This window comes from Rhincodon typus, chromosome 25, assembly GCF_021869965.1.
Source record: "Rhincodon typus isolate 14 chromosome 25, sRhiTyp1.1, whole genome shotgun sequence".
Lineage (NCBI taxonomy): Eukaryota > Metazoa > Chordata > Chondrichthyes > Orectolobiformes > Rhincodontidae > Rhincodon > Rhincodon typus.
This window is the reverse complement of record NC_063356.1, coordinates 37,725,652-37,747,694: the sequence shown is the minus strand read 5'-3', so window position 1 is coordinate 37,747,694 and position 22,043 is coordinate 37,725,652. Positions and strand designations below refer to the sequence as shown.

Below are 22,043 nucleotides of genomic sequence, written 5' to 3'. Positions count from 1 at the left end.
TTAGTGCAGGAAAGTGAACTTAGAGTAGACAGTAATATATTTTTGGTAACAGACTTGATGGCCTGAATGCCTCTTCTGTGCCATATGATTCTATTAGCTGAAACTCTGCAATGTTACACTGTAAAAAACATTTATGCTCTTTCAACTAAACAACTTTTTATTATGACTCGTTAATTTTATCAATGACCACAAGTCAAAGATGGGCCAAAGCAAACATTAGGTGTGTGTGGTCCAAGATTAAAATTCCAAAAGAAAGGCTTTGTTTAATGCAGTTGTTGACTTGCTTGCTGAGCTGGTAAGTTTGTTCACAAACGTTTTGTCACCATGCTAGGTAACACCATCAGTGCGCCTCTGGTGAAATGGTGTTCTGTCCCACTTGCTGTGTGTCTTGGTTTGTTGGGGTGGGTGGCATCACTTCTGGATTTGTTTCTTTGTGGTTGGTATACGAGGTCCAGTTCTATATGTTTGTTAATGGAGTTCTGGTTTGAGTGCTAGGCCTCCAGGAATTCTTGCGGGTGGCTTTGCTTGGCTTGTCCTAGAAGAAACTGGCTAAACTTATGCACAATGACAGAGACCTAGGACAAGCCAAGCAAAGACACACACGAGGATTCCTGGAGGCCTAGCATTCAAAACGGACCTCCATTAACAAACACGTAGAACTGGACTCCAAATACCAACCACTAAAACAAATCTGGAAGTGATGTCACCACCTCAACAAACCAAGATACACAAATAGCAAGCAGGACAGAACACCAACGCTTCACGGGAGGCAAACTGATGGATGTTGCCTAGCAGGGTGACGGAATGTTTGTGAACAAATTTACCAGTTCAGTGAGCAAGTCAACAACCATATCAACAACCTGAGATACTAACCTTCTCAAAAACCTTGGCTTTGTTTAATATCTTTTGGGTTAGCTGAAGCCTTATGTCTGAACAGTACAGAAAATTGTTTTTTTTTGTATAAACAAAACATAAAAAAATTCATTCATTTCAACAGAAATGACACCTTGATTTTTATTTGAGGGCTGGGACGGTGTTCTATGGCTGCATTGAAGGTCACATCTGCTTTTTTGGCACAAGAAAAACACTCCATCACTACATGCCCCTTGCCAGCTGTACAATTTAATAGAAATGACTAAGGAGAAAGTTTCCAATTAAAGCATTTGTCTGTTCTAATGCAACAACTTTCATCATCTACAACACAACATTCTGCAATATTTTAAAACAGATAATATTTACAAACTGATGACAGGCTCTTAAATAACTCTGACAAAAATACTGTAAACTTTAAGTTACAAAATAGCAAAAAAAACACAGCGGATGCAACAGTTATAACTGGCAATCATTTAAAAAAAAGACAGGTGATGTCGATTAAAATTCATCCATAGGACGATCGACATAAGAGTGTGATCAGTAGCTAAGGAGGCTCTATATTTTTATGGCATACACAAGCAGCTTTTTATAACCAAAAATAACAATTGCTTTACAATCAAATCTCAGACTTTTTTCAACTTCAACCCTGCATGAGTAATAACCATAATTAGGACTGCACATTTGATTTGTCCAAAACCTGCAAGTCAAGGAATAGCACACATTCCTATTATAAATTAAAAGATTTAAAGAAAGTGCAACTTATAAATAAGCTTTTATTATAACTTCAGAATGCCAACAAGCATTTTGCCTCAAATACTACATGCTTAAAACTATCCTCTCTTTCAAACTGGGGTATTGTAGCAGCATCAGTCCTTTCTGGCCCTGGTTTAGAGTACACATTCAGTGTGGGCCACAAGACATCAACATTATGGATGCAATGCAAATTTGATTACTCCTAATGAAAATGACAAGTAATTATCAAGTTAGGGAAGGTACTGTTGAAGCACTGGTAAAAACTGTAAATCCTTGATTCAAAAGATCCCATATGAAGTTTTGCATTTTGAAGCATAACACTGATATTTGCTTATGGTTACCCTGAACAACCATCTGTTCTTGGCCAACAGCTCATTATGGACTGCTGTTTATACAGAAGTGAATAGTCAAAAGCTCAGTGATTAAAATAGTAACAATACTGGATGAGAGAAAAATATTGCAAAAGAGAAACAGGGAAAGAAAATTTATGAAAAAGGGTTACCATTCACAAACTGGTTCAAGGATGCATTTGAGCTTCAATCAGATTAAAGTCTATCTTGCGTGGGGACAACAAAAACAGTTGAGTCATAGATTAAATGACCAGAAAAATAAATGGTACCCAGATATATGCCCAAAATGTGGGCACATATCTTTTCAGAAGTTAACATTTATTGTAAGATATCATTTGTACTATGGCAATATTAGAAGGATAAATCACCAAATATACATAATCCATGGAAATATTCCTACTGTTATTATTTCTAATGCAAGCAGAAAACCAGTTATAAATACTTCTGAGAGTAACAAAATTAGGAAAAAGGAAGTTCATAACTTGGCTAGTTTCACAAAACAAAACTACTTTGCTTTAGTAGATGAAAGGAAACAAATCTGAAGAGTGACTATTTGATTAAGATATCAAATACATGTACTACTTCTAGAGTTTCTTTCATATATCATGACTGTGTCAAATGATTTAATTTATTAATGCTGAAACTGTAGTGTAAATGTCGCTACTTCAGGGTGCAATATATATTTATACTATACTTCTCATTTAGAGGTCAGGATTTAACATTCATACAATAATGGGCATCCAAGTATTAACATTATAGAACTTCTAACAACCCTTTAGCTAGTTGATATCAGTGTTTATCCAATAACCAAACTTTATATTTCTAATGAATTATGTAAATTAACTGAAAATAAAAATCACTAATGGGCATCAAATCACTTAAAAGAGCATTTAAGCCTCATGTACTTGCACACTTAAAATAAGAAGAATTGAATAGCTTTATTTTCATTTACTTCTGACCAATTTACAAAACTAGAAACAACCACGTGCAAATACATGACTTTCATCTTTTATTTTTAAATTGTATGAGCAAATTGTTCATTGTGATCAAGGTAAGAGATGGTGGTTTCATTCCTGTCTGTGCACATTTTTGGTTCTTATCATCAGTGGCACACATTTCCCAGTCAGGTAGAGTTGATTAGACATTTAGCACAACACAGTTTCGTGCAAGATCCATTGTTCTAAGTAAAAACCTGTTCCTTGCAAATAAAAGCTAAGCACACAGGTGCTGCAGATCACTTGTTGAACCAGGACAAAGCATGAAGCGAGTTAGAAGAAAGTTCCAACTTGCTGCTAGCATTTTAATGTAAACTTAATTTTTTTTTGTCTAGACAAAGGCCAGGACCAAATTCAGGGCATATCTTTTCAAACTATAATTACATCCTTTTAGACTGTTTAGCAAAAAAGGCACGGAGTGCAATTTTTAAAGGTCACAGCCTGTTGTGCTATTAACATTATGCACCTTATTGCTGGCACCAACCATCCTCTAATGCATGCATTACATAAAGTTAGTATGAACAGTTTTGTTTTGCAAGCCTATACCCATTAAGAACCGGGATGAGGCTGACTAAACTTAGTTCAGTCGGAGTGCCTCAGCTAGCAAGGATAGCAGAGCCAGCAGTCTCTACTGAAGCCAAGTCACGATTCTAAAGGATAGAGGGCAATAGAAAAAAAAAGCCACTGCATCCAATGGCATCATTTTCAATATTAACAACGAAGCTTTAAGTGTTTGACAGTCAAATACTGGAACTCTTCACATGTTTAGAAATGACAAGATCATACCAGTCCCTTTTCTTCTGAAGTAATACACAATTCTGTTTTTAATTTAGATTGTGCCAAATTTTGGACTTGACCCACTTTAGACATTTAATAGTAAATCAACAGCACAGATAGAACCAGATTAACATGCCAGGAAAAGGGCTTATTTCTATGCTTCCATTTCCTCAAAATTCCCATTACTTTAAAAAGTATGAAAACATATCTGCAGCAAATAAACCACTTGAAATTTCAAGTTAATGGCGCAGTGTGTCTGTGGCAACACAGAATAAGTTTTGAGTGTTCCGGCCATTCCACAGATTATGGCATAAAGTGGCAGCTTTGCAGTTTTCTAACTACAAAGTCGAACAAAAATGTACTAATATACTTGTGAAATAAGCTTCTATTTAGAGTGGTCTTGTTAAGATAAACAAATCTTGTACTTTTATAATGTGAAGAGATGCTATAGTGGTCCTTCAAGTTAAAACGTGGTAATGGCAGCTATTATTGTAGTGCACATATGTACTTCACCAGAAATTAATAAATCCCCATGACATTCAATAGATAGCATTTACAGATCTTGCATCTGATTTGAATTGAACACTTGGTAGCTGAAAAAAGGTAACTGAGAGCAGGCACCTGGAAGGCAAGAGCTACTGTGTTTATCTAACCTGATAATTGCGTGAAATGTTACCATCTTACAAAGAAAATTTCCATTTCTGAATATGTAAATTAAATATTTGTGTAGTTCCTTGTGCATGCCAATAAAATATATGCCATCTACAACGTTTAGCACAAAGAATCAAATAATTACATCAGCAAGGATTTTTTTTAAAAAAGGAACAAAATCCGGAAAGACTCTCAGTATTTAGATAATGAACAAATGCAACAAAGTTTTGTTTATTTGTACAAAAACATTTTAAAACTCTAATAAATACTGTGTGGTGGGTATCAGCTTTTACAACCAACAAGCAGATAGCCACGGGAGTATCGATCACATCCTGTGAACAGAAAAAAAGAGGAGAAGTCCAAGAAGTTCATCTTCCCCTGAAAGGTGGAGAAAGTTATTTAATGTGCACTGGTCTGTCATCAGACTTTAGCCGTTTTCGCCTAGGTTGAACGAAGTCATCGTCTGAATCCTCACTGATATGAGCTTCATCTTCGTGGTCGGAATCTGATTCTACCAGAGGTGTAAAGGTTCTGTCTGAATAAACCACCTGTAGCTTTGTTTCAAAATAGCTTTCTAGAGCCTTTCCAGCCTGGGCTACCTCTGAATCTGCCTAGAAGTGAAGGCAACGCAAAAGTATTTAATATTACTTTGTGTCATCATTTTAACAAGATATTCATCAACAAAACACAAATATTAATTGCTAAATTGTGACGCATCAAATCCATACAGACCTTCTATTTCCCATTTTGTATCAGACTAGTTGATCTCAGCCAGAGAAGAGTTGAATTCTTATGACTGAGCTTAGTGTTCTTAGGTTTGGGATTGAATGCGGGAAATGAGCCAAGGCCAATGCTTGGCAATCAAATGGTCAATGCAAAAACTTTTGCTAGAGTAGGCTTCAGTTCGAATAACAATCTACTAAAACTCACTGTCTAAAGCCTCAAACATCCACTTAGATGAGGAGACAGGATCATGCTAGTCCTCAATAAACTGTGCTATTACAAATAGTACATTCAGGTGACAAGAACGTGGTTAAGACAAATTCTTCAATTACAACTTGCATAAGAAGTATACTTTCAATTAAAGTAAAATCTTTGAAAATTTGTGCATACAAAAACATACATCTTAGTGTATACAAAACCCTCAAAACAAATGCACTCATTTTTCAAATTTTCTGGCTTTACAACATGCAGCCAGACAAGATGGTCATGTCCTCTAATATGTCAAAGGCTTATACAAGTACCTCAGAAGTAGATCAGTCACCACTTTACAATCATTCAACGTAAGTCAACATCATCGTATTTGCTTTAAAATAGCACATCTATTTACTTTACAATGTCATTATGCTATTTATGCTTTGCCTCAAGGCAACCTTTTGGCTCACTGTCTGCTGAACCTTCACTTTAGGCAGTTTTTCTTGGCAGTTTTTGTTAGTGGTGATTTGCCATTGCTTTCCTTTCTCAGGAACTGGGCAATCAAAACCCAACACAGGAATCAAACCTATGCTTAAGGTATTATCAGAACCCGACACCTAGCCAGCTAGCTAAACTAATCTCAGCCTCCCTACTAACCACTGTCAACATATCACAGAATATTAGGCTTCTCCAATACTATTCAAGGCTTTCCATACATACTCTTGGTCATACAACATACTACATTGGTTATGGACAAATTACAGCATCCCAAATTACCAAAAATAAAGCACAACTCAAACCCTACAGACATTAACTCAAGCATAAATGTCATCCCTGAACATAAATAATCAATTGCATTTGTATAGTCTTTCACAACCTCAGCTAATAAACCACTTCAAATGTACACATTACAGATAAACTCAGCCAGTATGCACCTAAGGTAGCACACATATCAGTGAGATAATGGTCAGATAATCTGTTGAGATTAAATGAGGGCTAAATATCTACCAGAATATTACAGCGCTCTGCTGGAAATAATGCCACAGAATTGTTTACACCTGCATGTTGGCAGCTGATGGGAGTTTAACATGCAAGCTGAAAGGCTGAAACTCTCCCTCATTACTGCGCTGAAGCACTCCTCTGCTCTGGTCTCCAAAGTAAGCTTGAACCCACCACCTTGATGTGCTACCACTGAATCAAGGTTGACAGATGAAGTACCAGATTAGTGTGTTATATACATGCACTGCCTTTTTTGACATTTTGTATCACTCTCAAAATTCACGATCTTGTAACACGTGTTTAGTCAATTTGAGAAAAATCAAGTTCCTGACAACTTGCGCTGTAAATTAGCCTTGTAGCTGAGCAAAAAAGGGTTTAAGTTGCTGTATTTGTCTACATTATGCCAGGTGGACAAATATTAAGGTAACTAAAACATCCAGAGGAATGAATTTCTATTTTTAATGTGCATTTATTATTAGCTTTATGCACCTCTCAATCAAAACCTGGCATTATAATACTGAATTTCACATCTGACTTTTGAGAACTGAATTTCCAAACATTGTAAAGGGCTGACAATAAAGGCAGCTCTACCATTTACCAATAAACTCCACAGAGGCCAGTGGAAGAAGGAGAAAAATAAATAATCAGAACTGGATTTGTTAATCTCCATTCCATCCATTTTCTCACACTCAAAGAATATAACAATGGGAAAAACTGCTTAGCTGACAACTGTAGAGCACCCAGTTACTACAGTTTTAGGGCATTTTGGATGCAAAGTAACATAGTAATTGATGCTGACAAACTGAATATTTTCTGTAATTGGGCATCCATAATCAAGCATTCCAGGCCCTTACCCTGTATAATCTTGAGATTAATAGAGGACAATTCCCTGCTGCACTTATGGGGCACTCCCGTTTCTTATTCCCACAATTTTTTCAAAAATTAATATATTAATGGCAACTGAGGAGCAGCAGTCTGCAGTGGGTGCATGTTCATGGCTTACAGAATGCTTACAGCCAGTAAAGTCAACTTTATCTCATCGACTTGTCTGAATTTGAGACAAAGATTTAAAAGTAAAAGGTTGAGGTGTCAAACATTCCCTTGCACAATGAACGCAATCTGATAGAATGGACAGTGGCTAAAATAATATTGAGGTTTTGTTTCATAAATAACTTTCTTTCCATTCCACAAACCTCACGTGGAATTTCAGCTTTACATTAACAACCAACTTCAACTGATACACGCTGCAGAGAAAGAAACAGGTCTGTCATAAGCAGGGGTGATGTTTTACCTTGGTTCTCATTTCCCTTTCTTTGGTCCTCATGAGGGCTTGAGGACCATTTTGAACCCCAGGTAATAGGGTAACCTTTATGAGACAATAAAATTCATAACATAAATTTGTTTTATGTTGCACTGATAGAGACAAACATCAAAGTTTCCTTAATATTTACAGTTTACCCTTTTAAGTGTATACTCATTTAAGTACTACAACAAAATCCATGCTATGTGTTTTAAGAAAAGGCTTGTTTCTTAAAAATGCAAAGTATGAGGGGTAGTATAATATAGCAGTAAATAACTATCAATATCACTTGGAACTGTCATGCTGATATCTTCAATGTCCTTTGTTGAATTTTAAAATGTTTACTCTTTCCTGTGTGACTGATATCTTCAGCAATCTAAGTGCAATATTACTACATGAACAAGTTGTGCCACACACAGTCAATGCTCAATGTAAAACTACGGCAATTTATATTACTAACAGCAGCATATTTGTATATCCGGTCTTGCCTGCGAATCTGGCGGTAGTTAAGTTTTATTCAGAGTTTATCACACAATCTCACTGCTGGACAAGTAAACAAAGCATTTCTTGAATTTATATCAGATTGTGTGTCGACTCTCAAGTATGGAACACTGACTAATACTGAAGTCCCCCACTGAGTAAAGACATATGGTTCTGTAGTGAAATCTACACAGCCAAGATCTAATTCTTGGGTCTTCTAGGCTTAGTTACTGGTGTTCTTAGAACTCAAGGGCCCTTAGTAATCAGCATTTACATTCCTGACCAACCATGGGATTGGCATTAGTGACGTGCATGACTAGTATGTCTGCAACAGCCCACGCAGCAACAGTTCAGGCCACCTGTGTAAAAAGCCCACTAGCGAGAGACACTTTCTAAGGAGTGAGAAAATCAATGGTTGCGTTACAAATGTGAGAAAGTGGAGAAAACAGTAAGAAAACAGATCATGCATGCTGTTTATTATGTGATATGACAACTGCAGAATCATCTAGCAATAAATCAACTTGCAATAGATAGCTAAGTTTTTAATTCAACTTCTTAGCTTAGGCATGCTCAGGTCCATTTCAGTTAGAGGATGACAGATTATTTTCAGAGTGTCTGAACATATGTCAAAAGCACAAATGAGATTTTGCCAAACCTAACAAATTGTTATTCAAATGGCTGTCAAATTACAGGCAGAGTATATTTAATAGCAACAAAGTACTTCATAAAGTCATCTTCCTACTTCAGTAGTTACATCAGGTAGCCTGTGAACAATTTTTAAATCATAAGCCAAAAATATCATTTCAATTTTAATTATATGGGGAGAAATTTAAGCATGTACTGTAATATAGTTGCACTACATGGTACCACAGACTACCGCTGAAACAGCAAAACTGTTTGAAGATTCTAGAGCCTTCTTCTTGTCGCCAAAAGTTAAAAAAGCTCTCCAGTGTGGAATTTTATCCAAAATAAAAGGTACTTTTTCCAAAAGGAACTTTGCACAGTACATGCAGTATTACAGTGAAGGCTTTTCCTATCCTTGCTTTACAGAGTTAGCCAAAGGAGAAAATGTATGTAAGAGGACTGCTTGTCTTAAAAACTTCAAAGTATTAGTTGAATCAAAATGTGCAATGTGCCCTGATGACTACCATTCTGGTCGCTAAGGACAGAGTTGCTGAAAGGAACAAACTGCATTTAAATAATTATCAGTAGTAATATGGTCTTTATATTTAAAATTCATTCACTTCTCATCTGTGACCGTTGATCTCCTTAAACTACATATTATGGACAGTAACGTGTGAAGTACAGTGATGAGAGATTCTTGAGCTCCAATCTGTCACAGCAGTCAGATTACAGACCCAAGTAAACTGAACGGGGCATATCTAAACAGTAATTAGTAGAGAAAACTCAGTTATATCTAATATCTGCAGAAACATCTAGTTTTTTGGAAGTACAACATGATCACTGAATACAACTTTATTTTCAGGGCCAAGTATACTATCTTTGGCTTTCTTCAAGCACATTAACCAAGATAATATCCTGAAAATATTTCTAAATGAGTACAATAAGTAAGTAGTTTAAGCAGAGTTTAGGCATTCTAGGAAGAACTTGAATGCAGCTGGTCAAGGATGTTTTGAAATTGAGGGTCCCCTGATTTATGTTATGACAACAATTTTAACACTATTACACTTGCTTATTTTGGGCTACTTTGTCAAATAAAAAGTCTGTCATTTTTGCTTATATTGGCAAAAAACTGTATCCTGTGGAAAATGTGGCTAAACACGGATATTATGCTGTCAAGGGCAGACCAAGCTTATACAAACAATATTAAGCTACAAAATGAAGAACAAATGCCATACAAGGAGAAAAAAAAAACTTCCTGAAATTTTGAGGATCAGAGAACAGATTCAAACTGTGCGTTTTAAGATTGAAAGTTACTATGTAGTGCACAGCAAAGTCACAGCTCCTTGAACCCAACTGCTCCAACTGGCATTTATGCTCCATACAGGTTTCTCCTCCCATCTCTTCATCAAACCCCAGCATCTTTTTTAGTTCTTTCGACTTCATGTATTTATCTAGCTTTCCCTTGAACACATTGATGTTAGTTAACTCAATTGAACTATGAATTGTGAGGAGAATAGTGATAAACAACAAAAGGCTGGATGGGCTGGTGAAATGGGCAAGCTCATGGTTAATAAAATGCAATGTAGAAATATGCGGAGGGACATATTTTGGTAAGAACAATGAGGAGAGGTAACAAAACAAAGCTTACAATTCTAAAGAGAATACAAGAGGAGAGAACTGGGGGAATATGGCAACTGACAGTAGCAGAGAAAGCAGTTAGAAAAACAGAATGCTGGGGTTTATAAATTGAGGGATACATTATAAACACAAGGAAGTTGTCAGGAACCTAGAAAAAACAATGGTTCATTCTCAACTGGAGAATTGCACCCACCTCAGGGCACCACAGAAACAATCTGAAAGCTATACAGGTGCAGAAAAGATTTACAAGAATGATTCCGGGAACGAGGGACTTCAGGTACATGGATGGTTGGGAGAAGCTCAGTTTCTCCTTTGAAAGGTTCGGAGAGATTTGAATGTGATATTCAAAATCATGAAGGATCTAAACAAAATAAAAATTGTTCCCATTGGTGGAACTGACAATCAAAGGACACCAATTTAAGATCAATGTCAAAAGAACCAATAACGACGTGGAATTTTTTTTAATGCAGTGAGTGGTTAAGTTGTGGAATGCACTGCTTAAGCATGTAGTTAGCGGAAGCATATTCAATTAGTTTCAAAAGTAAGTTGAATAAACACTTGCAGAAAATTTCCAGGGCTACAAGGAAAGGGAAGGGAGCAAGATTCAAGAAGTTGTTCTTGCATGCAAGGCCTCTTTGTACGTTTTATTCATTCTATGATTTTATAAATAATGTTTGTCTTTTGTAGTTTTAAGAAATAAAAGAATGTCTACTTAATTCTTCTACTTACGCTCAATGAATGAACTTGTATTACAATTACATAAAAACTTACAGAACTCTGCCAGCTTGGACATAGTTTGCACATGTTCTCCAATGCTTCGATATGTTTGTTACAGTACAGAGACCATATCTGAGTACAGTACTCTAAGCATGGTCTACCCATGGCTTTGAATTCTTCCTCAAAAAAAAACTGCAATTTTTTTTTTGCTTGTCACTTTTAATGACTAAGTTTCCATGCTGTATCTGGCCTCTTTAGTCTTATTAAAATCATAAGTATATAAGTCAACTCTCACCTAACTATACCAAAACTCATTTGGCATTTAAACAGCCATTCTTCAAACATGTTAAGAATTGTTTTGTATTTCAATGCTGTATCCCTCAGTATTGACTCTCTCTCAATTTTGAAGTTGTACTTTTGATTCCAGATCATGTATACAAATTACAAAGTGGCCCCAAGCATTTCCCTGTGAAACACAGCTCCCATTTTCTGTCAATTGTAGGTAACTATTTTTAATTTTTTTTTGGTTTATGCAGCCAGTTTGCTTTTCATTCTGCTCTTCCTGATAAGTGTTGACCTAAGCCCAGAAGGTACTTTTCTTTTATCTTTTGAACATCCATGCGTATTACATTTACTACTTTACTCCTACTTCCTTTTGTTATCTATTAAAGAAGTGTTCAATAAAGGTTGATTGCATAACTTGACTATACTGCTTTTGAGATGAAATTCAAATCAAACTCAATTCAAATCTGGCATTATTGAAAGTGACATGGAAAATAAACTCTTAAAATGGACTGCAAAACAACACTGCTACCAGAAACAGCTAACAGACCTGAAGGTTTTGGTGCATTTGAAATTTTTACACATTGAAATTCACACACCATACTTACTTCATTGAATTTTTCACAGTTCTTGAAAATGAGCCTAATGTCAGCTACAAAGTTCTCTGGTGTTTGGTAATGTTGCGAGTGCTTTTTCTGCAATTTCATTTTCACTCTGGATAAATCCATTGGATTCTTAATTATTCTGTAGTAATCCGGAACCTAGAAGGAAAAAAAAGAGCATGATTCTACTTCTGCAGTGTATTCAATAATATGTTTTGTCCAAGTACTAAATAGTGTGCAAAATGCTTATACTTGGTATTGGATATGCTAGTAGAAGGCAGTTAAGAAAAAGATGTAAAGTTTCCATTTTAATTCAGGCCAAAATAAAATCCTGTCTTAACTTTTATGACTGATGCAAGAAAATAAGGATTGTGCATTTATATAGTGGCTTTAACATAGATGATATCTCAAGGCTCCGATTTCAAAATTAGTAGAGTCAGTCACACAACACTGAAACAGGCCCTTTGGCCCAACTTGTCCATGCCAACCAGGTTTCCTAAAATGAATTAGTTCCATTTGCCTCCTTTTGACCCATTTTCCTCTAAACCTTTCCTAATCATGTACCTGTCCAAATGTCCATTAAAAGTTGCAACTGTACCCACTCTACCACTTCCCCTGGCAGCTCATTCCATAAGCTCACCACCCTGTGAAAAAGTTGACCCTCCGATCCCTGTTAAATCTTTTCCCCCTCACCTTAAACCTACGCCCTCTAGTTTTGCACTCTCTTATCCTGGGGGGAAAAAAGTTTTGCTATTAACCTTACCCTTTGATTTTATTAACCGCTAGACAGTCATACCTCAGCCTCCTACGCTCCAGGGAAAAAAGCCCAGCCTCTCCTTATAACACAAACCTTCTAGTCTCGATAATACCCTTTAAATCTTTTTTGCACCTTTCTCAGTTTAAAAACATCACAACCTCAAATTAGAGTTAGATTTAAAAAAAAAGAGAGATTGCAAACAGTCTTTGAGGCCAATACCATGGCTGGGAAGGAATTTGAGTTGTCAAGGGTGCAAAGATAATGGTGAGGACAGACAACGGCTTTAGATATCTTATGTTTAACTGGAGAAAACTGCAGCTCATCCAGGGCTGAATGTCATAGACATTTTATAGAACTTTAGCAGTTCAAGCATGATGAGATGATGTAGAGGTACAAGTCCAAGAAGAGGCAGCCTGGGCATGTTGTATCTGGCACCCTCCCACAATTGCATACTATGCAAATATTTAACAGTCTGAAGGAAGCAATAAAAATATTGGAACACAAGACATTGATAAAAATGCTCCAGCTACAATCAGATAACTAGGAGAGGAGCACTGAGTTGGCAAGCATGAAAAGAATAGCATAGTTAACTGTACTGCAGATATTAGAAATTAATAATGGGGAAGCAGAGAAGAGAGGAGAAACCAAAACAACAGTCACAGGATATATTTAGCAAAACTGGTTAGTGCAGCTTTGGTACTACAAGTACTAACAAAGATATCAATTTTGAGTTGTTGTGGGAGAAGTGGATAGAGTGGAGAAATGATAACACTTTCAATTACTTTCCTGAAAAGATTCAACAAATGGTTGCAGGTCACTTGAAGGATCTTGGAGAAAGCATGTTGGATGGCAATTGATGAACTTAAAAATTTCAGTTAACATGGGGATTAAAAAGCTAAGTTGGGTAGTCAGCATTAGTAGGGTATGGGAAAAACAGGTGGTATATCTCATGGATGAGAGAAGCTCACGGGGAAGAACAGGAAGGACAGAAACTGGATAAAAATGGAAAGCAGCAAGGGGAACAAGATAGATGCCCATATCTCAGTGTAAAATAGTCAAGTTCTTTGCATTTAAGTTTCAAGCTAAGAATGAAATGGCCATTTGAAAGAGATGGTTATGGCAATGGACATGGAATGAAGCTGCTAGGGTCATGGATGGCCACGGAATAGAATTCGCAATGTATTTGCTTTTCAGATTGTTTGTATAGTTAATGGATAGCTTTTTGCACAGGATGAGATGACCCATCAAAGCTCCATATTGACCAGCCAATTCTGTTGATGAATGGCCATGCCACTGGTAAATCACTAGCACATATCCCCCAGGGGTGTTGGGGAGAGATAGGTTTTAGCAGACATGGACCAAAATGAAGGAAGGCACAAAGGTTTCTTAAGTAGTTGATTTTTTAAAAAATCATCTAAACTTGTGTGCATTGAACAAAATTTTAGAATTTGTCAATTACAAAACTTGGAACTACTGGGTACTGTCAGAAGTATACTGATGTGGACAGATTAGCGGAATGGGCAGACACATGGCAGATGAAGTTTGATGCAGCAAAATGATATTTTGGTGGAGAATGAGGAGCAGCAATATAAAAACATGGTGGGAGGGAGTAGGGGGTGCAGAGCCAATCCATGGAAGTCAGCTGAAGGCTGTCATAACCAAAAGGTACCTGCTCTTCAGCCGTAATGAACTTAAGTGACTGAGAATGGGACATGCTACTCTAAGTGGAATAAGTCCATTCTCAAAGGCTGCAGGCTAACAACAGCCCCATCGTGCCAGAGTTCAATTGTAGATGCTACTAAGACTGCAGGAAGGAGCACAAAGAACTGAAAGAGTGTCAAGAACTAGAGAACACTGATTTATGGGGGTTAGCAAAAAGAAAAAGATGCCATAGCAAGGAAAAAGCTGTTTAGGCAGCTAGTTTTCAGGATGTGGAATGCACTTCCATGAGATTGTGAAGACAGATTCAATTGTAGACTTCAAGGTGGAATTATATAACTTTCTGTTAAGAGAAAAAAACTGCATGGCTATGGGGGAAAGCATTGGGAGAGGGAGTAGCTGCATTGCTTCTGGAAAGAACTGGCAGGAGAGTAACAGGCTAAATGACTTCACTTTGTGTTGTGACCATTCTATGATTCTGAGAGGGTCATGTCAACGATCCAAACCACAAGAGCAGTGAGGTGGCATGCGATGGAGGCAGTCATGAATATAGTAGGCTATTTAACAAGGAAAACATTTATGGAATATGTTTACGAATGGAGGAAACCAATGAAATACTATCAAAGTTGAGTCATTTGTAATGTAGGAAATGCAGAATACTCCCATATACAACAATGTGATAACCAGACAATCCATTTTTGTAAAGTTGACAGTTGGTTAAGTATTGGCCAGGACAAGTGATAACTCCACTGCTCTATTTAGGGGAAAAAATGTCTTAGGGTCTTTCAAGTCCTCCTGAAATGGCCTCATTTCAATATCACATTCAAAAGTCAGCAATATGGGCTACGCAGCCACTTTTAGTTGTACACTCCATTGTCAGTGGAAATCTCTTGGTTCTCTGATGTCGAAGCTCGAATACAACTAACTGAACAAAGGCTGACGCTGAATTTATCATTCTCAAAAAATTTATTGATATAGTAACGTCCCACGACTGCAGGGAATCCCTAATTGAGAGTTAAAAATCAGAAACAATGAGCATAATTTGTTAGTTAATGTAAAGAATAGGAGATGAAAGGGGTTAGGGATCACTGTACATGACCAAATTAGGTAAAAGTCTAAAATTATTCATGTTACTGCCAATTAAAGCTTATGTTATTCATAACAGAAGCAGAATATTGCAAACATATAACTATTAAAAAGGGAACTATAGAGGGACATTTGAATTTAGGCTGTAGGGTCTTGTAACGAAAATTACATTGTAATTGCTTTACCTATTAAAATAGATTGGTTCTGAGGAACTAATTGTGTGTTATCAGGGCTATGCACAAGTTTAAATTTATTCAGTCTTTGTTTCCTCAATAAATGCAGAAGGTCTATGCCAGCAACACATCTATCCTAGTTACTGTGATTAGCAGTTCTTCCAATACAACTGCAAAATGATAAGTTTGAGCTATTCTAGACATTTGACACACAATTCATCTCCTATGTGTTAAACAAAAGGAGAAACAAATTGATAGAAAAACAATATGTTAGAAGTTATGTATTTTTTGCGGTTTAGGAAAGGAATAGAAATTAATTCATATTTCAAGGGTATTCACACTAGTGGGAGGTACCACAATCACAGCTTAAAAAGTATCCAAGAGATCTTTTCAAATATACTGGAAAGACCCAAAAATTACAAATACCCTGGTTCTTAGAAGAACTGAGTAGTTAACCAGTAAATGGAAAATGTTAAATGCACTCAAGGCATACAAATAAATTCCAGGTTTCAATAGTAGTCTGTGAATACAGTTTTTACATTCCCTGCTAATGACCTCTACTAGAAACAGGTATGTAGTTGAGTAGAGTTGGAATCAATTTCAATACCCCATTCCCAGTAAAACAGCCTGTCAAATTCCCCATACAGATTCGCACATGAAAAACGGCCACTTAAAAAGGGTGAAGTAATGGATGCTAGTACCAGAATCACAGCACAAGTTACCACCCACATGAAAAATGAAGAAATCGTGATCTAAACATAGTCAGCCACACAAAAATCTTCATTACATCTGTGTTAAAGTATTTCCATTTATTTCTCCCCTTAGAAATACCTCTCAGAACCCAGGTACTGAAGGTAGATGCGTTAGTAGGTGCCAGAATCTAGATGTGTGTATATGGTTGTATAAGCAAATGCACAAAATTATGCACTAAGATGGTTAAGTTAGCAGTATTAGTTAGAATCAAATCATGGGAAGATGGGTGTACAAGCAATGCCAAAGCTAGATACAGAGTGTGGTATAAAATGCAAAAGCATCTTAAATATACTACTACATCTATCTAGGGTTCAGCAAAGAAAAATAAACCAATTTATATTTGGGCACTGCTCAGGGCTCTTCTGGCACAGCAGTTGCGTCCCTATCTCTGGACCACATTGGTCAGGTTCAAGTACATCTATCACAAAGGAACGAGTAAAAATAATATGAGACTACATATCGCTAACTGTCTTTTAAATATATTGAAACATAGGCATGAGATGGGCATTGACAGAGGTTTCATTGTGGTCCTATAAATAGATCCCAACTTAAAAATGCAGTGCTGGGTTTGGAAGTGCTTGTAGTCTGTAACCGTAAACAAATGCTTATGAAAGTAAACAAAAGACCAGTTCTCTCGTCATATCCTTCAGTAACTGGCTTATGAATGATAACCCATGCATGGCAAGTCTGACAGAAGATCACACTGTTTTCAAATAGCATTTACATTGCAACAGCTCTTTTAATGTAAAAGGTATTAAAATGTAGAAATGCTTCAGAAACTGAACACAGCTCCAAGCCAAGACACTTACAGAGGAAGGAACAGGTTCTTGGAATGCGATGCTCATTTCATGACAATAAAGATATAACAGGAGACGCTCACACTTCTAAAAAAACAGAACATCAGTTAATGAAGCTGCAAAACAAGAGTTTAAGGTTGGTTTATAAACAACTGTGTTATATACAGTTTGCTTACGAAATTAGTTTCTCAAGAAACTGGACTATCATTTGAAAATCTAAAATTTCAGACAAGAAAACTTGAACAAAATAAATATAAAAGAGCTAGTACAGTCAATAGGCTCGCAGGCCTTCTCTGCCATTCAATAAGATTTGCTCCAACTTCAACTCTGCTTCTCATCAATACCCTCAATATTCTTATATTCCTCTGCCCTCTTCAAATCCCAAGTAGGTTGACATGCTAATGTGTTACGGAGATCTGCGTGGAACTAAAGTGTAGGATGAGATGCACAATCACTAGGCTTACACTAAAACCCCAACTCCTAACTTTGGCACCTTCCAACTTTTTTAAAAAATCATTGTTCTAAACTAATTGGCAAATTTTAAACATTCATCAGTAAGTAAATTAGTTCTTACAATATACATTTTTAATTTGCTATTAATTTAATAATCCAATCTGACTTTCTTAAAATGCTTTAAAATAATATTCCATCATGATAACCTTTTGTACCATCATATTTTGAGTTTGACAAATTCCTGTGAGATTCTCTCAATCACTGTCTTTCAGGAAAACCAGTTTTGGCTGCTCTAACCTTTCCTCTGAGCACATTATGCTTAGGTTTATAGCTTTGTTGTACTTTTCTCTGTTTTCAGTAAACTTCTTTACTGTAAACTTCTTTTGCAACATTTAAACAAGTACTGAACACAGCATTTAAGTGGCACTGCAAAATCTCATTATAATTTTTATACCTATAATCTACTGCTCGTTAGTTTTCAATTTCCTTTAATTCTCTAAGCATATTGCATTGAATTTGCAAATTACAAGTCCATTCTTCCAAAATTAAGAGATCATTCTTCTAAGTCCTGTCCATGACTCTGCTTGTAATAATGATGCTCAATTTATTACCTACTTATATCAACCAACATACACCATGCATAGTTCTCAAATGACAGGGGGTTGATCTACAAATAAAACAAATTTTACAAGTGTTCCAAATTCCTTTGCAAAGCTCTAAACAGTATAATGTCTCTACTGTTCTTTCAAATAAGATTCAGAACATGGGGAAAATAGTTTACATTTAGTTTCCACATTAGTCGTATGTAAATTACAAGGAAGAGGGGTTAAGAACCAACTCCAAATGAATTCTAAAACAACACTTCCTCCCCACTGGTACTGATAACATATTCTAAATAGGTTTTTGCTTCCCATTCAATTCTTACCCAGTCCTCTGTTTCATTGAAGATTGCAGCTTTTAATTAAAAACACTTCATATTAAACTTGATGTTCCTAAACGTCCAAACGAACAATCATTAATCACGCTATCTATACTAATTGCTTACCCAGTATCATACTGCTACAAATAAACTGTAGTTTGAATAAAGAAAAAAAAATGAGTAAGTGTCATTTTTTTGAAATGAGAATAAACTTTTCTTCAAGTAAATGGGACTCACCCTTTGGTCAACTGGAGCCAGGCTTGGTCCAGTTTTTCCCTTCTTTATATGATACAAATTGTCACAATCATATTCCACTTCTGGTTTGGACAGGTCCCGACAAAACGTGCAGATCCACTCCCCACTTAATGGGACCAAAAGGAGGGGGTAAAAATGACCTTTAAGTATTAGTATTCTGGGTAAATTGGAATCTTACACATAATTAACTGTAAAAGATATTACAATACCTTCCGCCTTTAGCAAACAGCCTAATTAATCTCCGATTCAAAAGTTAGGAGAACTTATCATGCAGGGCAGAGTAATTCAGAAATTGTCATTTAGTTCTAAATTTCAGAACTGCATAATCTGGTTCTGTTTTTTAAACCAATCTTTACACATTTTTCACTTCTGTATTTTTATCTTCCTCCTTTATTTTTTTCTTTAGACTTCTCATTTTACTTCATTTCTCATTTTGGGTCCACATTTTTTGTTGCTTTATTGTCATACTTCTATTTGCTTTATTTGGACGTGACACATTAACAATTTAAGGTGCATTTGCACATCACCTGTGCCCAGAGAATGGTTTGATTTCCTTAGTATGATTCTTTTACATGTATGTTGATTGCATTACCCTATGGTCAGTTTCTGTATGGGTTTTAATCACTAGAAGAGTAAATAGGATAATTTTTATTCTTTTGAATACTTTTTTTCTTTACAGAACGTGAGAAGTGCATACTTTCTTGTACAATGACATAGAACAAACATTTCCAGAGTTTGGCAACGAACTCTGAATATTGTATGCCAATGCATGAAGGATGATAGGAACTTCCCTTGGTTGAGGGAGCACAAGCAGAAGTATTCTTCCTGAGCGTTCTGTTCTTTATTTCTCATCAAATTGTGTACAGATCTGTCATTAGGAGGGGCTAGGACCAAGAACATGGCCACAGTAAAGGGATGATCGTTTTGAACAAAGATGAGGGGGGATATCTTCAGCCGGGGGTGGTGACTCTATGGAACTTAGTGACAGAGAAGGTGTGGAGGACAAATCACTGAGTGTCTTTAAGACAGAGATAGATTGGTTCTTGATTAGGAAGAGGATTAAGGATTACTGGGAAAGGGCAGGAGAATGGGGTTTAAAAACATATCAGCCACGATCAAATGATGTAGCAGTAGCGATGGGCCAAATGGTCTAATTCTGTTCCTATTTCTATTGGCCTTATGATCTTTTCTGTTCCTATTTGAGGAGAGAAAGGAAACTGCAATAAATAAACTTAATAAATTTATCAAACAGGCCATCAACATGACATTCAGACACTCAGTTATATGTGACCAACAGACAATTTGAGAGATATATATTTAACATGAAGTGCTAAAATTGATTACAAACACATGCATCATGCAGTCGAACTTAGATGCATATAGAATAGGATAAAATCAATTGTGTAAATTCAAATATAAGATATTAATAAAAACTGGCTTATTAGCTAATAATCTAAATCCTCAATTGCTGCTACGACTTAATGTTAAGAACAGAACAGACCTACCTAGGAAAGTTGAGAAGTGTAGGTACGTGACACGCAAGATGGAAAACCTTTGGACACTTGTCACAACACAGAAGATCTCCACCATTCTGACATACAGCACACCAATCCTCATTAGGATCTTCATCCTTATTATTGCTGTTGTCCCCTCCAGCTCGTGGTGAGCGATGCGCAAAGTTACGGATTGGTGATTTTCCATTTACAGCATTATTCAGTTGCCTGCAACTTCCCGTCTTGTCAGAAGTCTCCATCTTCACGTGGTTTTCAACTTGCCTAAGCCCTTCGATATCAGTCTCACTCTCAGAGTGCAAGTTGTTGGAAAGAGGTGGTGTCAAGCTGCTTTCAGGACTACTCATCTAAATTTAAGGGGTAAATGTGTGGATTATTCAGCAATTAATGTCATATACAAATGTCATGAAATTTAACTCCCCTTCCATCCTTTTGCCCAAACAAACCCTCAGCAGCCCCATTCTTTGTCCAAGGGTGCAGGAACTAAAAGAGCTACTCCCAGGTATCTGCCTTGATCACTTGAGATGGTCAACAAGGCAGCTGAGCCTCTCAGGTCACATATCTCCCCATTCTCCTTGCAGCAAAGTACCTGGTATGTTTTTCACTTCTTACTGGAAGTTCCTACATGGAAACCACTCTGGTGCAAAAACTGTATATCAGATTTTAAAAACTGCTCAAAAATCTTTGCAATGTCTTCCTACTATCACAGCAATATCTGAAATACCAAACTGCAAGTTCTGTTATTCTAATTCAGTTCCAAAAATATAGTTCAGATTATTAAAACGCTCTCTTCAGTCAAACTCACACTCGTGTATGTCCGAATCTTCTTTTTTGAAATATTCAAAATCTGATGACTTTCTAACTTCCATGATCGTTATAAAACAGAAAGAATGACTGTGTTTTCAAAGTGTTACGTCAGGCACAATCAGTAAGTCACCTATACGCAAAGCCCAAAGTCACAATGCAGTTAACTTCACTTTGAAACCATTTCCTTTTCTGTCAGAATTTGTCTTGTGTATAAACAAAAAGTGTCTCATAAAATATTCAGTTTTGTGCTTAGGAAACTGAATTCTCTTCATGGAAAGTTCTCACTGTGAAAAGTAATCAGATTGAAATTAATCCTGAAGGCACAGGCCTGTACTATTTTAGAATACAGGCCGGAGAGTACGTTAGTGATATAATGCATTCAGTGGAGTTCTGATTAGATTTCAAATGACAGAAGGAACAACTCAGCAACTTTTATACATCATCTGAACTTTTCTAATCGCATCAGTCCAAAAACATGCTTCTTCAGATTTCTCCTCACTTTTACTGTTCAGCTGCAATTTTCTTAACTGGGCAACTGGTTGCACACACGTTCCCAATTTTTAATGAAACCACAGCAGGAAAGAGTGTTTAAGGTTTGTGGCAAAAAGAATTTTAATGGTTTGCTATGCAGCCTATATATGTTATATATGTGCAATGCAAACGTGTTACGTGGTGTATAGAGCCTGATAAGGATACATAGTTGATTGAGGTAGATTCAAATAAATCAATAGCTCCATTACAGTGGGAGCCAAGAGTACAGTTTACAGGGACACTTGATGCTACAGCTCATCAACCTTATACCTTATTCAGTTTACTTCCAAACACAAATGTATTAGTCGCCAGCTAGTACGACCATGAAATTTACACCAGCAGCTCTCTGAAAGTATGAATGATTTTATCTACAGAAACATAACAAA

General features: G+C 36.5%; 1 protein-coding gene across 1 annotated transcript in view; it reads right to left on the bottom strand.

Annotated features, from left to right (window-relative positions):
• Positions 1-988: 988 nt before the first annotated feature.
• LOC125486044 (E3 ubiquitin-protein ligase TRIM33-like) overlaps positions 989-22,043 on the bottom strand; it is a 47,994-nt gene continuing 26,939 nt past the window's right edge. Inside the window, exons 7-12 of the mRNA XM_048611843.1 lie at positions 20,314-20,666; positions 18,791-18,914; positions 17,194-17,268; positions 11,963-12,115; positions 7,605-7,679; positions 989-5,010 (exon numbers count right to left, since the gene is read on the bottom strand). Coding sequence (XP_048467800.1) covers positions 4,795-5,010; positions 7,605-7,679; positions 11,963-12,115; positions 17,194-17,268; positions 18,791-18,914; positions 20,314-20,666 — 996 coding nt within the window. The 3' untranslated portion in view covers positions 989-4,794. The remainder of the gene's footprint in view (positions 5,011-7,604; positions 7,680-11,962; positions 12,116-17,193; positions 17,269-18,790; positions 18,915-20,313; positions 20,667-22,043) is intronic.